The 18,381-nt window shown below is 42.4% G+C and overlaps 1 protein-coding gene across 2 annotated transcripts in view; it reads left to right on the top strand.

Annotated features, from left to right (window-relative positions):
• The window catches only part of col27a1b (collagen, type XXVII, alpha 1b), a 78,631-nt gene that overhangs the window by 20,380 nt on the left and 39,870 nt on the right, over positions 1–18,381 (top strand). For both annotated transcript variants that reach the window (XM_047592240.1, XM_047592241.1), the window contains exons 6-12: positions 1,949–2,002; positions 2,080–2,133; positions 9,882–9,926; positions 14,084–14,137; positions 15,409–15,453; positions 16,970–17,023; positions 18,203–18,247. In XM_047592240.1, the coding sequence (XP_047448196.1) occupies positions 1,949–2,002; positions 2,080–2,133; positions 9,882–9,926; positions 14,084–14,137; positions 15,409–15,453; positions 16,970–17,023; positions 18,203–18,247 (351 nt within the window). The remainder of the gene's footprint in view (positions 1–1,948; positions 2,003–2,079; positions 2,134–9,881; positions 9,927–14,083; positions 14,138–15,408; positions 15,454–16,969; positions 17,024–18,202; positions 18,248–18,381) is intronic.

The following is an 18,381-nucleotide window of genomic DNA, read 5'->3' on the forward strand; positions in this document are numbered from 1 at the left end:
TTTTACTCCAGCCCTGGTTGAGACGCTGCAGAATTAAGTCAGATGATTCCTTGGTGGCATTTCCTAACGGATATAATGCACAGGACTGTGTGTGAAGCCGTATGTGTGTGAAGGTTCTCAGTCATCCAGGTCAGAAAGGCCACGGGACTCATAAAGTTTATACAAAAAACTAAAGTGAAATATCTTCAATGAACTCTGCAAGTCTGCATATTTCCCTGATTACAGTATTCTTGTAGAAGACAATCAACCCGTCTCAGCGATGCTTTGCAAATACCGTAAATGGCAGAAATTTACATGGTACAAACTTGCTAACAACCATAATTCCTTTATATTCCGTATCTACTTTAACACACAAAGTGAGTGTCCCTGGGTTCTTCTTCTTCTTTGTTACCCAGTGTTTGTGATTTGACCAAGTTGGCATGTCTGAGCCTCTTGGCTCCTTCCAGCCTCTTAAGAACTATTTTGTTTCCCTTCAGGAGAGAACAGCGGTTTTAAAGTTCTCCTGTCTCACTAATTTGCTTCTACTCGAAAATCAGTCTATTTATTTATTTATTTTTTTTTTTTTTTCCTCCAGATGGTTGGAGTTGTCAGCAGGGAGGTTTGCTGAGCTCTGCTATGCGTCAGTCTGATTTTTAAGAAACAGTCTTAAAAAACTTGAAAATTGCCCGTGCCTAATCCATTTGAATGCGTTGAATTTCAGCATTTTCCGCACTGTCTTCAATCATTTAAAAAAAAACACACGCACACACACACAATTGATGCCATGCTTCTTTGGCCATCCTTTATCCATGACTTTTATTTTGTACATATGTGTTAGCAGGAGTCCAACTGAAAACTTGGGCTGGCTCATTTTGACCCATTTGCGCACAGACCTCAAACAGCAGACTGTCTGGTTTGGCGCACGTCTCCGCTTTGGCAAAGTAAAAACAAGAAGAATTCTGTTTCGCTTTAAATGGATGCTGATAGATTCTGACAAGATTATGCTGAATTACCGCAAACGTTATGAATCAAACCGCAGAATATCCATTAAATCAGTGGAAGATACAAGCTCCCTTTTAACATCAGTTTATCTTCTTATTTACCTTGAACCCTGTTGGATTATCTAGTTGATGTGAAAAGCACAAGACGTGGAAAAGACACCATGTTCTACATACGTATTCTGTGCTGCTCTTGGCTGCAGAAGCTCCTGGCACAGTAAAAGAAATCACTCTGCAGAAAATCCACAAAAAGACAGAGTCCAGGGCCAAGTTATAGCTGAAACGAACATGCAGGTTTATGTGAACGCGGGGAAATAAAACGGATTCTTGTGCATGTGTTGCCATCTATGCTGCACTGCAAAGAGAGATTTTGGGGGGGGGGACACATGCTTCTCTAGAAACAGGCTTCAGCAAAGTGCGTCACAGCGACGAATGATTTACCTCAATACCTGAACTTCAGTTCATCAAATGGAACATGACCTCATGCAATCAGCAGATAGACGCCGTCCGGATGCATTTTTATGTAGCACCGACTCAGGAAACGATCAGTTTTTCCGTAGCCGGCTGCTCTTTCACGAGTGAAACTGGAAATCGAACGCTGACCCAGACTCCACTGACAGGATTCCCACTGCCCGAAAAGGCAGAAGAATGTGCACGGTCACTCCCTCATCACTTCTTGCTTGCTTGGTGTAAACTGAGTCAGGAGGGCATAAATGGACTGCGCGCTTTGTGTATATACAAGCACTACACTCACCAATAAGTGGGATGAACTCATTACTCTTTTGATAGTGCAAATGTTCTGTAAACTGAGAGCTCCTCTGTGCCTTGTGAAGAGGAACACTTTGGCAAGGGAGCAAATATGCTGTAACGGATGCTGGTGCAGCCTCTAACTGTATGTGTTGTGATCTTGTGCCTGCAGGAAGACAAAGTGTCTCTAAAGACTTTTTTCTCTTTTTGTTTTTGTGCTCTAGGGACAAAAAGGAGACCCTGGATTGTCCCCCGGTCCAGCCCCAAAAGGACAGAAAGTATGATCTTCCCTCCCATGAAACGACTTGACTGTTAGCAGACTCGGTTATGTAAATATCTTGTTATCTGTTTTCAGGGAGAGCCTGGTGTCGTTGGCCCTCCTGGACTGCCTGGCCCGAATGGACGAAAGGTAAAAGAAAGAAGCAGAAAGTGTGAAGCTGATGCGTTTGTGGGTGAATCCGCAGGCGACTGGCTCCGTCTCATGTGTTCCTAATCTCTGCGTTTTCTTGGGATGTTTTCGCACATAAATCAGACGCGTAATGAACGAGTGACTGAACCGGCGGAGCTCCGTAAATTGCGGATCAGTAAATCAAACGGGCGCTCCGGCTAAGCCCTCTCTCGACTGCCTTTGAAGGCGGAATCAGTACAATTGCGGCGTTCGGCCAAACACGAATGTTTGAGCTCTAGTTTGGAGAGCGGCCCGACACAGCAGAGGCGTCAAGGAGAACACCTGCGCTCTGGATCCCCGCGGCTCGGGAATATTGAAGTTTTGAATAACAGAGGCCGTTACACAGGCCTCGAAAATGATGAGGACGGGAAAAAACAGGCATTACTGGGGGAAAAGTTTTTCACGCGCTCTCCAACTGTTATGTCATTCTCCCTCTCTGGAGAACACTTCTTCTAAAGAAGTAGGACAGTTATGAATGTGGGTTAGTTCTGTAACCTGGTCCTGCTCATGATCTGCAATATTTGACTTTGCTTGCACACCGCTGCGCTGGGCCGTCCTGACAGAGACTGATGGTTAGCAGCAGAGTGTTTTCTCTCTGTGGCCTTGTGCATTTCATCCCTGGCCTTTTCCCAAGCAGTAATTGCACATCTCAAGTGGGCCAGCGCCTGGTGGGATTTCCAGCTATGCACAGTGTGCAAATAAAATGGTAAACCTTTACTGACTCGCTTTGTTTTCACATGTAGTTTATTTAAATTAAAGGCTCTGACACGGCCGCTGTAGTTATTAATCAGAGATATTGGTCATTTGTTCATGTATAGAGAGAGGTATGAGAAAATAGAACAACAGCAAGAATAAAGTAGTCTGTCTACCAGACTCTACCCTTAATTCCTACTGAGGTCTCACAGCGATGCACGCTTGTACCAAAAAAACAGATACAGGATAAAACCTCCTAAAACCCCCAAATGTTCTGCATACAGGATGGTGCATTTGTTGAGAATAATTTTCCGTTTATTCGTAAAGCAACACCAAAGTGCAGGATACAATAATCCCTGTACCCCCCAAACCCCCCTCCATTATGTAGAAGAAATACAAACAATTTTCATTAGAAGAGGAGCAGGAACTGTGGAAACACTATCATAGGTGAGGAAACACCTGGATAAAAAAACGACAACCTAAAACCTCTAAAAATATTTTATAGACCTAAGAGCATAAAATGAGATCAATAAATAAATAAAGAGTTATAGTTAAATTCACTAGATACACTAGTGAATACACCGATCAGTCACAACATTAAAACCACTGACAGTTGAAGTACATAACATCTTGTGACAAAAAGTTTGGACCTGGCGTCCATTGGTGTGGTGTGGCATATGTGGGATGATCCACAAAGGCCCCTCCCCTCAACCCACAGGATCCAAAGCCCCCCCTCCACTAACAAGATCCTGTTACCAGACACCACAGGACCCCCTCAGAAGGCCCATGTCCATTCTCCGATGAGTCACAACCGTTTTGGAGGCACCAAGGGAGACCTACACACTATTAGGAAGGTGGTCATAATGTTATGGCTGATTGGTGTATTTATAGAAGTCTGCTGACCAGCACAATCCTTTAATAGTGGCTGGAGACTTTCCCACTTTCCTACTGAGTTTTTTCTTCCTTAGGTTTCAACCGTTGCTTATCTGCAGCAACGGTTGATATCAATAAACAGAAGTTAAGTCTGCGCCCACCTCATCTGTGGAACGGGAGACGATGTGCAGTAAATTTCCAACACCTCCACCAGATTCCTCGTCCCTCAGATGAGATTAAGCAGGAACAGTAACAGGCCTCAAAATCTTTGCACGTTGCACAAATTCTCAAGTAATTTCCAAATGCACTAAATTTATTTGGGCTTATGAGATTTTCCAGCGGACACACCTACCCTTCCTGAGAATTTCTGAGATTTAACTGAGGAATTAGACAAATAAAGAGGTTAAAAAATGTTTCTAGGTTACACACTGTTTTTGCTCTGGCCATGACTGAGACCAAAGAAGGGAAACTAGAGCCAGTGATGATTTACCTGATGGTCCGTTGCAGCAATATCTCTTCAGAAAAACAAAGTCATAAAAGCTTATGGAAGAAAATCTGCAGACAGAGCTTCTTTTAAATTGCACTCGGCGGTTTATGATCGCGCTACTCCTATTGTGGGCTGCTGTCAAAATTACACTGTGGTGTTGAGTAGACCTACAGAAAGACGTATATAGCGAAGGTCAGGATTCGGACGCCTGAAGAATTAGAAAGCTATAATTACTCAGTTTGAGGAAAGCGTTGCGAGCAACTGCAGTCCTCGCTGAGACACATGGGCCTACAGACACCCCTGTTCCCATTTGGGACACAATAGTGCGAGTGCAATAATGTCTTGGCGGGAGCCCCAGCAGTTTGTTATGCAATCGGACAGAACCGACTGTGAAAAACCATCTGGCGTGCTCAAGGTTCCTGCATTGAGTGTAGTAAGGGGGAGGACTCCGGCTTAAAAAAGGAAGACCTCTTCTTGTTCGTGACTCAGGGAACATGGAGTCATGGGGATAAGTGAATGTTCATTCTGCTGACTGAAGGCAAATCTCGGATGTTCTTGGATCTTCTGATCGGTTCAGGTGGGATCGAGCCTGTTTTAACTTTACAGAGCTCATCTCATTCCAAGGAACTGCTGACAGCCGTGCAAAGCATTAAAATACAGTTTGCATCCAGCTTATATAAAAAAAAAAAAAACAAGTCAATCAGCTTGGCTGTGCTAAGAGCCAACAGACACCTCATTGCTTGCAGCTGTTCTTGATTTTTTTGTATTTTTTTGATCATACGCTCAAAGCCAAACCTCTATTCTTCCATTACCTGGCACAGTTGGAGCTAGAGGTTCAACTTGTATCCAGACGGACGTAAGCTTTCTTTGTGCTCCGTCCCCGGCTCGCTGCCAGAAAAAACCCTCTCTCGCTGAGTGGAACGTGTGAAGACGTAATGGGAAGGTGGCCTAAGAGTCAGGCAGCGGTCTGCGCTGGAAAGTAAGAAGTATAGAAAGACGGGGACTCATGCATGTGAGTGTCAAACAGAAACCCTGTGGAGAGCATTACCGGTGTTGGAGCTGTGTGGCGTTTACGCAGCCAGCTACGATCGTGGCACATTAGAATAACACGTTTTTTTTTTTTTTTATTAGTCCTCAAGATTTTAATTCCTACTCCTCAACTATAATAACATGCTCATAGCTTTATGTTTGCTGAGTCGGATTTGTCCAAGAAAAGAAGTGTTGGACTTGCCAGGTTGTAGTTTTTGAATAAGTCTGTGTAAAGAACTCAGCGGCGGGTCGTGAATCAGTGCCCTCCTAAAAAACATCTCTCAGTACGATGGTTATGACTCCACTGATATAGAAGCCATCATCATCATCATACGGGTGTTTCATGTAGTGAGATGGATGCCTTTACTGGAACAAGAAGCTCACTTACAAGTATTCAAAGCGTCTCCTCTTACTCAGCCCAGCAGAAGCATCAATGATGATCCAGTAAAAACCAGCCACTTTATTAGGTACACCTAGCTAGTAAAAGGTTGGACGCCCTTCTGCCTCAGAACTGCCTCAGTTCTTCGTGGCGTCCTTTCAACAATGTGTTGGAAACATTCCTCAGAGGTTTTGGTCCATAGGCTGAAATGTGACTGGATAAAAGCTCTAATGCAAAGTTACAGAAGCTCTGCAGCTGAGAGACAAGACATAAGATAAAAAGAATAATTTAATAAGATGAATGGGAAAATATTGAAATATAAGTCAGTGATTTTGATCAAATCTGACGTGTTACGGCGCACCACTGAAGCAACTACTGTATGCCAACTGTCAGTGGATTTACAGTGGATTTTCACGTTTCGCTCCATATACAACAGTCATGCAGACACACACAGTTCAGGCAGAGGCTATATTTTCTCTACTTCCATGTACTGAGCTGTGCTGGTTGTGCTGGAAGGCCCAGACTCATTCTTTTGTCCTTTGGCTCCTGTAAGAGACTTGTCTGCTTGCAAAAAAAAAAAAAAATCTAAAATATTTCTAACTCTGAGCACGATGCCGCCCGTCTGCAGATAAATCGACAAATAATCAGGAGCTTGACAGAAGCGGAGTAACAGTGTCTGGGAGAATTACTGTGGCCAGCGGAGCGGCTTCTGGCCTCAGTCTGTGTCCACGAGCTGCATTAAATGTGGCAGATAATTAGAACCTTAAAAAAATAGAGAGAAATATATATAGCTGCCTCCGTCCATGTGTTTATTTATTCCCCAATAAGTTTTTTTGCTCAGAGTGTTGGTAAAAGATTTACTCGGTTGCATGCTGATGACTGGAGAACGAGCTCTCGCATCGTGATATCACAGACTCGAGTCTCAGCTGATTGCAGTTGTGTGATACGTCTTCTGAAAATGCTCCAGTTGCATGTCATTAGGTCACTTTCTTGGGTTAGGGATGATGCACGACTCCGATATTGGCTTCGATACTAGACGTCAGCCTGTCTGCAAGATTTTATGTAGCAGCTTCAGACCCATCAGTCAAACTCTGCCCTGCCTGACCCACTGGTGCATCCGTCGATATTATAACCCGTTGTGCAGCCAGACAGTTTTTAACCTCCTTAAAAAAGTAAATCCAATAAGTGTCAGAGTCCATTCTGCAAACATTATGTTCACAATGATCTTATAGAATTTAAGAAACGTCAAAAAAGAGCAAATTAGACTGTGCAAGACCATGGAACTGCAGGTGCCAAATTTACATAGATGCTAATAGAACAGACAGGAAGGACGGAGAGGGCTGCTATAGCCCATCGATAATTAATCAGACTGGGTGGTATCTGTCAGCGTGGTGCAGACACGGGTGGAGGGAGGAACAGCGAACAAAAGAAGTTTAATGAAACAAACCAAAAAGTCCAAAAGTAATCCAACATAGAAAACTGGCGACACAGAAAGATCAAAACACATAGAAGGCAAACTGAGGCGAGGAAACAGCCTGGAAACATACAGAGACAAACAGGAAAATGGAGAATTTAACACGATAGAGGTGAAGCTGATGGGGGCAAATGATAATAAGACAGGTGAGTGTAATCACAGGGGAAGGAATAAAGACGGGAAGTACAACTAACTAAAGGACGAGGTCAAATGGCCTTTAGGAAAAAAAAAACAGGAAACAAATTAAATTGGCAACAATTCAAAACTAAATAATGAAACAGAATAACAATCATCTAAAAGCTCCATCCAGTTGTTTCTCTGTGGTTGGATGAAATACTTTCCCTTCTGAGCATGTTTGCCCCATGTGGGATAAAGCACGCAGGGACCATACGAAACTACTGAGGAACTATTTTAAGTTGCTTTAAATGCACCAGCCTCAAGCATCACTTGTTCACTTTGATTTGTGGGGTTTCTTTGAATTCATACCCAGTCCACATCAGGGTAGATATTCTGCATGATTTCTTTTATTTTTCCCACTGAGATCTGATTGTTTTTAGTGTATATACAGTGTTCTTCTATGTCTAAATTTAAACAGAAAACTTTATTTAACGCTTAAACAGGAAATGAGGTCCTCGCAAACATTATTGTCTAAAGTTTTCCATTTCAAATTAAATAGGAAACTATGAGAAAAAATACTGGTTCTCCAGATTAAAGCGGAAAAGAATTTGCGTTCTGTTCTTAAATTAGTCCTGGAATCTACAGGGAATAGAGTTTATCTCCTTCATTTCCTTTAACCTCCTGAGACCTTGTGTCCTCATACGGGGATGTTAAGTTTTAGGTTTTATTGCAGCTTCATTCTGCTTCACTTAAACCCTTTGTCCTCATTAGTGGACACTTTAGTCTGCCATCTAGTGGTAGTAAGAGTTTAAACTTATTTATTTATGCTTATTAACATTTGACATGACACGCAAATGTAACAAATTAGAAATTTCTGCTAAATAACATGTACTCGTTTGAGGACGTAGGGACTTCAATTGTTTGCAATTTTGTCTTTGCTCAGCCATGTTCAGGTCTTAAAATAAACTTTTTTATATTTTGTCACACATTGGTGACGTCTTTATAATACAAATGATGAAACTATCCCAGTATCCACATGATTTTTTAAACTACTACTTCCTGTTCAAAGATGCTTAATTTTTATACGTCTCAGGTCCTACTGATTCCAAATACCTTAGAGGAAGTAAAAATACCAAAGCACGTTTGCCAGATAAAAGCACGGGTCTCAGGAGGCTAATGGATTCGTGTATTTGTACAAAAAATAAAGCCAGCTACAAAATGGCAGTTAGTAATTGTTATATTTAACGGCGTATCCCTAACCCTTGATTACTGAGACCTGCATGAACAGTGAAGCAGATGAAGCCTGTTCTACATCACTGAGCGTCTCTGGCCTAGAGCTGTGTGTTTCTGACCTGCAGAGCTGCATATGACTCATCTGTGGTCCTGGTCCCATCAACATGTGCAGTCTTCATGGCCTGGAGCTATCTACTTAATATAAATAATAAATTATATTCAATTATTTTTATATTTATTACCAAACTCTCATGTGACATGCATTAGCTATACACTCCCGGTCAAACGTTTTAATACTTCTTTCTTTTTTTATTGAAATGTATGCAGTTTAAAGACATGAAAGCAAATAAACATGCGTGTTTGCATGTATCTTTGACAGATTCATGTTTATCTGGTTCCTCCTTCTGTTCTCTGTTCTTCTGCCTCAAGCAGATGAGCTTAAGGTTCTGCTCAAGGTTTCTTTCTGTTTCCCTGCGTCCATCGTCTCGCTGTTTGTTCTGTTATTGACGCCAAATAAATGAATAAAATGGAATTGAATGGGGGCCAAATGTCTCACAGGACGTTTGTGTAAGGAGATGTAATCCTGGCGTATACAGCCCGGCCACCTCTTTGAGAGAATGCTTCGTACGGTAACTTGTTTGTTTACGCTGAGCCTGTGTGAGCCGGCGGTTTACTGGCCGCGCTGCAGACAGGCCAACACAGCTGGCGGCTAATGACTTCACACTCGAGAGGAGAAGAGACGTGCTCTTCCCTCAGAGATGACTTCTCACGGCTCTATCTGTCCGCGCCGCTGTAGGCGTCGATGGTGGATAGATTAATACGTTTTATAAGACGGCCTCATTTGAGATCACAGGGCGTGAAGGTGACTGTTAATTACACTTTGAGGTTTCACGTGTTTCTGCCTAAGTGGATTACAGGTTTAATTAAGGTGGTGCTGTAATTGTTTTGTCAGAGAGCTGTGGTGGCAGCGGGTTAGACAAACCCAAAGTCAAATAAAGAGCCACAAATAAAAATGGTGCAGGGATTGTAAAGAAGTGCTTTATTCTGGGTTAAGCAGCCACCGCCGCTGATGAGAGCTCTATTAGTTTCACAGCTATTAGGTTTCTCTTTGCTGTGGAGCCGTTTAAACGGAACCCTTTATTAAGTTGTTTTATTGAACTTTTTACAAGTCAGGTTCTCTGTGAGGCGAGTGAAGAATCCTGCAGCTCGGCACTGTTCTGAAACACAAGGTGATAAGAACCAAAATGATATTGGATTTAGCCGCCGACCGTAAAATCTGTTCTCCTCGAGACCGGCATAATCTCTCTGCAAAGTGCATCGTTTAGCGCCGCGCCTCCTCTGCGGTTTAGTGGTCGGACTTTCAATAAAATATGCCAGAGGAATGAATGTGTGTAACTTTTAACTGGATGTTTCTGCATCAACAGGGACAAAAAGGTCACCCCGGTCCCGCTGGTCTCCCAGGTGAACCCGTGAGTATCTTTTTCTTTCCGTTACCGTGGCTACGTTTTGATGTACAGTAGAGAAACGTGTTTCAGGCAGTGTTTATCCATCATACAGTGCCATCAGGGAGGCCTCTGCCTGCTCCTAGATCAATTCTTCAGATAGCATTCCCTCCCCCAGAGCCCTGATCTCAATATCTTGGAGTCAGTGTGTGATTGCACGAGGTCACAGAAGACACAGAGGCAGCCGTAATCCACAATTACATTTTGTTTTTGTTTTTGTGCTCAGAATAACCAGGATTCGTATTTTTTCTTCAGTGAGTGCAATACGCTTCTCTAGTATTGTGCCAATCGGCCACAACATTAAAACCACCAACTAGTCCGAAAGTGTAGATCATTGATCTCATTACAATATTACAATTACAATCACAATTACTTTGAGGCGTACCTCCACCTGAACATTGTTACAGATTGAGCTCATTGAAACTGCAAATGAGATGCATTGATTGCCTCCTGGTAACATGCTATCCCCAGATTAGCGATGCATACTCCTCGGTCAGGGGTCAGCGTGGACATGGACACAGCCCCAAACAAACTGCAACACGTGCATAAGTCAGTACGTTTACGTGCACGTGAATAAACAAATTATTACCTTAATCCGACTTTAACTGGACAACTTAAGCGCACGTAAACATAATGCAACTGGATATTGACGTTCATCGACATTTATACGCCTTAATCAGACTTTAACTGGACAACGCGTGTGCGCATGTTCCAGAATTTAGTTCTTTAAATTAAACTTTGTGGAAAGTTGCTCTTTTCTGCAATAAGAACAAATGCATTATATTGCTCAGGTATTTATTACCGCACACTTCTGCACAATAATTCAAGCAAGGCAAAACAAGTACAACATTCTCATTGTTTTGCAATATAAAACAGACTTGACTTTGTTCAAAAAGTTTCATCTATTATGATCCCAAAAATCTAAACTCTGATACCTTCTCAATATTGACTCCATCAGTGGATAATGAAACTTCTTTTAGCTAAAACCATAAACCTCAGATTTAACGACTTATTTTCGTCAAACCATCACCATTTCGCTTTTTTCAGATAATGTTTTTAAATGATAACGCCGTGGCTGATCGGTGTAGCATCACCTGTTTTCTGTCGTGTTTGATAACGTCTTCTTAGAATAAAGCGTTAGCGCGCTGACTAACTGCAGCCCCGCTCTGTTCTTTTTCCGTCCGTTGGCGGCGGTGATCAACAGCCGTACGTCACCACGTGTTCACTTATCAAACGCAAGAGCTAAAAGCACCATGACCCCAGCGTGTCTTTCCATTTATAGTGACAAAAACAGGAGAAAGGAAGGGGATGACAACGAGAAAATATGAACACAGAGACACTGGGATGTTGTGGCGGTGGTGGAGTAGAGGCCGTAGATATGAGTCACTGTGGAATGTTGGCGGGAAAACTGCAAGACATTTTTGGCAGAAGTACAAGTGGGCTAAATAATTTGAGCACCCTAGGTCATTCCTCCCCCTCCTCCTCCTCCTCCTCCTCCTCCCTCCCGCCTGAGTTCAAACCCTGTGTAATATCTCTTAGAGGAATGTGCTTTTCTGTGTTGTTTGGAGATGATGCAGTCTTTTCTGCGGTAAAATGTCTCGAGAAGCTCCCGGTTTAATGTGCGGCGCCGTTTGGTTGCGTTCTAACCGTCTGAAGGCGATTTCCAGGGAACACATTAATTCTTAATTACTACAAACTCTCCTGATTGAATGTTAATTTGGTGGAACCTGTATATTTCTTGAGGCTGTTTTGTGGAAATTTCTCGTAAACAAACACATTTGCTGTGAGTATTTCCTACCAGATTGTATTCAGTGTTTGCACAAAGCAGAACTGATGAGTTAAAATGCAAAATTAAATTTTACATAACTCTGGAATATTTTGTGCAATGTTCTTGTTACGTACACCGATCAGCCAGAACATTATGACCACTGACAGGAGAAGTAAATGACATTTAAACCATCTTGTGACAATTCTTTGTTCTGCTGGGAAACTTTTGGACCTGGTATTTATTCATGTGGATGTTACTTAGACATGTAGCACCCATCAGCCATAACATTATGACCACCTTCCTAATATCGTGTAGGTCTCCCTTGTGCCTCCAAAACAGTTGTGACTCATCAGAGAATGTTTTTTTTTTAGTTGTTCCTAAAGCTTTTTGTGTGTGTGTGTGTCTATGTAGGGTAGTGGGGGTGTCAGCTCACAGGACAGACACATAATTTGTCTATAATACACATATATCACAGAATATAAAATGCTGGAATGATGTTAAAAAAATTAAAAATAAGTTAAATGTAACGTAAAAGTAACAGAAAAAAAGTGGCAAATGATTATTGCACTGTCTGAGGTAGCAGCATGTCAGTCCAGTGAGGATCCCATGGGGGGGTGGGTGGGTGGGTGTGCAGGGGGGCTGTAGCAGGTCTTATATGAGAGTTTGTTTATTGTGTGTGTGTGTTCAGCAGCCTTACATCCGGGGGAAAGAAACTGTCTCTGACTTCGAGCAGGTCAGCATGGAAAACATTCTTCTCAGTGGTCATAATGTTGTGGCTGATCTTTGACAGCCAAGCCCTTTTCTAAAACAAACATCTCAAAGGAAAAAAGGAAAAAAAAAAGCAGAGCAAGAAACAACACCCCAAACCAAACACTTAAAGTGTTATGAAGAATGCAAGACTCCTGCAGGCCACAGAGTTTCACTTCACAACCAGTTCAGATGCTTAAGCAACAACAACAACAACAACACATCACAACATTCACACAGAGCTCAACACAAGGGAGCGAATGACTCACTTTAAAATCACAGTCACTGCAGAATGATGCTTAAATAGCCCCTGATGAGGCAGATGATGCCTGCGACTCCTGTTTCTCAGATTCATGGACGTCATTAGGACCGGTATTTTTTTTCCTTCTGATATGAATTTTTAATATACTGGCAAACCGGACTTGTGCCAAAAAAAGATGCAGTGTCGGTTGTTTTTTTGGTTTTTTAGGGTGACCAGATGTCCCTGATTTCTGGAGACAGTCCCTGTTTTGGATGACCTGTCCCCCGGCTTTAGCTGTCCCCAAAACTGTCCCCAATTTTAGGTTTTTTATGAATGAGAAAAAAAAAATGTTGCACACAGACTACAGTTATTACGGTAACCGGTTGTGCTGACATCATAGACATAGCAGTTTAAAATATGTTTAAATATGAATAAATATGCTGAAATAAATTAAACTGTAATTGGCCCTGTTTCTTTGATATCATTTAATTCTTTTTTATTATCTCTGAGTTGTAAATGTCTCCAGATTTCCTCATCAACAGTCAGAGCTAACACCATGCAAAACTGTTTTACTACCAGTGTGGGATTATTCTACAATATTTACTCATCATCACAGTAAAATAGTCCATCCTTAGTCAGTCTACTGCATTAATTCCTCTCTCAATCAGTAGGAAATGTTGTGAAAATACCATGATATTGATTTCTGGTCTTTCACTTTAATTACGCTGAATATTCTGAAACACAACAGTTGCCCCGTGTAAACTGATGAACGTGGTCCACTTACACCGTGGACGCACAGCCTGTAATTTCCTGCATGCCTTCACCGACTAATCCCGCTTTTCTCTTCCCATACATGTTGAATTAAACATTCCTCTCTGAGGGGAGGGATGCGTTCGGTTTGCTCTCTCCACAAGGAAGGAATGACTCACGCGTCGCACTGTGTGTGTTGATGAGGGTAAACGTGCTGTAGCAGAAGCTGTCCTCACAGTAGCCTTTACGGCATCATCACAGCTGGATCAAGTGAACGGTTGGAGGAGCTGGCGTCCTCCCTCTCCAGCTCTCTCCCCTTAAACAAAAAGATCTTTATTGAGAAGCTGAGATTTACATTCTTCTATAGGAGCTTGTGACTGTTGTTGATTACTGCGTAAACACGGTGCCTGCTCTCAGATTTGATTCCTGTCTTTGTGGACGTCCTCTCACCACAATGACTGTGCCTGCGACAGAAAGCATATGCACATAAAAGAAGACATATTTTTTCTTTCTTTTCCTGATGGATACTGCTTCCATGCCTCCATCCTGCAGCCTTTCCGCTTTCAGTCTGCGGCTCCTCTTCCAGCCCTGATTTCTGTACTGTCTTTGTCTCCACAGGGTGAACGGGGAGATGATGGAAGCCCTGGGGCCAAAGGCTATCCTGGCAGGCAGGTGCAGTAAATCTAGAGTTGCGGTGCTGGTGTAGCAGGGCCACACACACACACACACACACACACACACACACACACACACACACACACACACACACACACACACACACAGACACACAATCACACACACTGAAAATAAATGGGACATAAATACAATAAATGGAGGCTGAGATATCATCTCTATTGTGGACATTTAAAAATGTAAGAGGGGAAGGAGGGGGGGGGACTTGGCCTTTTATATTCAATCAGATTTCATCTAATAATTTTTACTTACTGTCACAATGACAAATGTAAAAGGGAGCCACGGCGGAGCGGTGGACTCTTGTACGTCGTCTCGTGCGAGGAAATGATTAAATCTAAAGATATTAACTGCTTAAAAATAAAAAATCCCAGCGTCTCAGCCCTGGGAAACCTAATTTAGTAAATCCAAATAAAGAGCTGCAGCTGAATGAAAGGAGGAGGAGTCTGAGGATCACCTGTGGTGGAATTTCGGCCATGGATTTCCCCCCGGCACAGCGAGGGAAAGTAAAATGTCAAAGGGTTTTCCATAGTAAGAGCTACTACCTCCCCGGAGAAAGAAAAGGTAATAAAAGTGTAACTAATGTCACAGCTCTCCAGGTACAAATAAGCTCCCTCTGTCCTTCCATCCAAGCTGTGTCTGTTATTCCTTCCCGCCCCAACTTCTAGGAATAATTTTGGACTTTCGAAGCCAGGGCCTGGGACGCATTAGGGTTTGTCTGCACTTTAAATCTGCTTCCTCCTCCTTCCTAGCTCTGAGCAAAGTCTAATTCTATAAAGAGCTGGACGGGCGCTCGCTGGATTTCAATCCCTGAGTGTTTGAGATAGCACAGAGTTCATGCTCCACGCTTCAGCTCACTGTCTATGACGGGGACTCTGATCCCTATAGACACTTAGCGGTGGGTGATGGATTAGGTTTTAGCACCCCCTACCATCTGCAGGCTGTGAATCACTGGGGCTGCTTTATGTCGAGAACGCTGCACTTCTGCTGTGGGGAGATCTTTTTAGTTGCAGGCGGAGATTTTCTGCACCGTTGGATTAGCCAGTGACGTCTCTGAGAAACCGACGGGGAACGAAGCTGACGTATTAACACCGCACATGTCCGCCATGGTGCTAATTAGGGTTTTTAAAATGTGTATAAAAAAAAACTGGTGCTTGATATCAAGTTTTTTTTGTCAGTGCTTGTAAAGCAACAGAAATGAAGTTCTGCCTTTGTTTATAACCACAGGAATATGTACACTCTGTTACATTTAGGGTTTACCTGGACCTGTAGGAAGGATGGGGCCAAAAGGAGTCAGGGTAAGTACAAGTTTAGAAAAATGCATTTTAATTGTTCCTGCTGCCATCAAGGTGTGTCATTGTGGGGGTGCCTGAGAGAGTCTGTCCAACTAAAACCATGGGCGCCATGTTTGCTACATCAGAGGTTAGATTCTACAGTGTAAACCTATGGGACGGATGTGCTATGTTGAAATAAATGTCTTATTTCCACCATTAACAGGCCTATAAATGTTATTACCAACGTCTGCCAATATGTAAAAGGCCCTCACTTAAATATCTTAGTGTCTGCTTACTTTAAATATCTTAAATGAGAAAGGCTAGCATAAGGCTAGCATAAGGCTAGGCTAACTTCAAACTTCATTTATTAGTAAAACGGTGTGTTTGAGATCAAGGTTCTTATAAATGATGGTATCACTTTATTTTTCTGTATAAAATCTGAACAAACGTCAAATAGAGACGTTGACATTTACCTCATCACATAATAGATAGAAACCAGTTGACGTCCAGTTCTCCCTTTTAATCTTCTGCTCCATAACTTTCTCTGTTTTTGTTCACTGGGGAAACGGTGGAGTTTCCTCCGTGTTTTCCTGATCCTGTGCTGGAGCCGTAGGCTGAGCACTGTGGCATATTTTAACTCTGAATCCAACTTTATTCTCCGTTATTTCCACTTCTCTATGGGTGAATATTGGTTAGATGTATCCAACATGGCGCCTATGAAACACGTGACCAGCTCAGAACCAATCAGCATAGAGGGACAGATCAGACGCTCTGTTCCCTGGTTGGACAGACTCTCTCTGATCTCCAAAAGTTTCCCTGCTAGTGGTCATAATATTATGGCGGGTGGGTGTGAAGACTGTACGCCTCTGTCTCTGTTCATCATTTGTATTTTATATTCCTGCCATGCACCCTTGACTCAGACAGCCAGAGTGGAGGGAAGCATGTTTCATCTCTCATAAAAACGACGACGTTGAACTTTCCCTTTCTTAAATGGACTGTGAAATGTCTGCTAAGTGAATCACCACCTCACCAGCATCAGGGGCACAAAAAGGCCAGTGTCATAAACTCCACTCGTCTGCCTTTGTTAACTCCGTGACGACAATGACAGATGCTTTTGTTATTGTACTTAAAGTATCGCCGGGTGCCGTGTTGTTCCTGTTAACGCAACCCAAATATCGTAAAAGTTTATCGCCCTGCAGCGGACTGGAACCTTTACTCTGACGTATGCTCCTCGCGTCAGATCCTTTCCACGGAGTGGGCGCGGGGACAAAGATCTTCAGAGATCCCTGATGTGAGGGTATGTGCCCTTGGACTACATCGTGGAAGCCAGCACCATGCAGTCCATGGGCATATACACTTGCCTCAAGGCTTGGCTCTTCACTCAGCTTTAATAAGTCTTTGTGTAGTTTTCAGGCATCATAATAATCATACGCCATCATCTGTGCTCCCTCTCATCGTGTCCTTGTGTCCACCTTTTTCATTTTTTATTTTCCTTCCTGTGTTTCCATTCCTCCACTCTATCTTTTATTCATCTCTGCAGGGTCACATCGGCATCCCCGGGCTTTTTGGCTTTCCTGGTCCTGATGGCGAAAGAGTGAGTATTAGTGGCTGTGAGACGACCGGGGTCCACGTTATGACTGTCCACGGGCCAGAGTGATGAAATAGAAATAGATTTCATCCCCAAAGTAATGAGACACTGGAGGCAGGTTTCACCAAATCACTGTTTTGAGCCTGTCGTGGTGCAGGCTCCTGTAAAAATGTGTCGGCCGGTTCCGGCCTCACACCTCGATGCGTCCACTGAGCTGGGTGATGTGAAAGTGTAGGAGATGGAAAGTTCAGCTAAACGAGGATTCGATTTTCCACAAACCTCCAGGGGAGTGGATCAAAACAACGGCAGCAAAGTTCTTAAGATTTTTGTACCACATGCTTTGTTTTAGTTTTTAGCCACATTATGGTGAAAAAATAAGGAATACTAGTTTAGCTTTTTTCACAACTTAACACAACACAGAACTTAATCCTCTAATCGTGTTAGTTTCTCTATTATTATCTATTATAAATCCACAATGCTACATACGTCATCAGCTAATGTCATGTTAGATGTTTTTACCAGCTGCAGCTCTTGTGAAAATCACATCTTTTGAACTTCTATTTACCATGTATGTCCTTGTAACAACACATTATATGGATATTATTTTGACCACAACAAGCTGTCAGGTGAAACATATTACTATTTATTTATTTTTTTTTTTTTTTACATAGTTGCACAAAAGAATATTTGTTTGTGTTTCTGCTCAAAACTGACCAATATTTAGTCAGACAAAGGCCTGAATCTTGAAACCGTGACCAGATGACAATCGCTATCAAAATATGGACATATTAACAATAACAAAACAAAGAAGACAAATCCACTGATGGGGAAGAAAATGTCGATATATGTAGGTGCATGACATAAAGTCCTGGTTCCAAACTTTTCCTCACAGACTCCATTGCCTAAATTCATAAATGACATAAACAAGGAAGTTCGAAAAGTCAGTGAAAGCTTGTAAAAACATCTAACACAAATTAGATGATAATGTATCGTATTATTGTGGATTTATATTTATTTTATGTGTTTTGAAGCAATGTTTGAAGTCATTCCATGACAAACAGATGAAATTAAGTGAAAAACTTGTAACTTGGTCAGATTTGATCAGTAATGTAATAAATAAAGATGATGCAGCTTTATCTCTCCTGTAGCTCCTCATCCATGTCGTTCTTTGTGTCCTCTTTCCAGGGAGTTCCTGGCGTTCATGGGAAGAAGGGCAAGATGGGTAGGCCGGTAAAGTTTTCTCTCAACGTACTTCTCAGACAACATTGTTAATGTGACTTTATGAGAGTGGGTAGTGTGTGTGTGGGATGTTACAGTTGTGCAGAGCTACTTTAGAGCCCATTACTTGGCCATTACTTTGACAG

The sequence above is a fragment of the Mugil cephalus genome, chromosome 8 (assembly GCF_022458985.1).
Source record: "Mugil cephalus isolate CIBA_MC_2020 chromosome 8, CIBA_Mcephalus_1.1, whole genome shotgun sequence".
Classification (NCBI taxonomy): domain Eukaryota; kingdom Metazoa; phylum Chordata; class Actinopteri; order Mugiliformes; family Mugilidae; genus Mugil; species Mugil cephalus.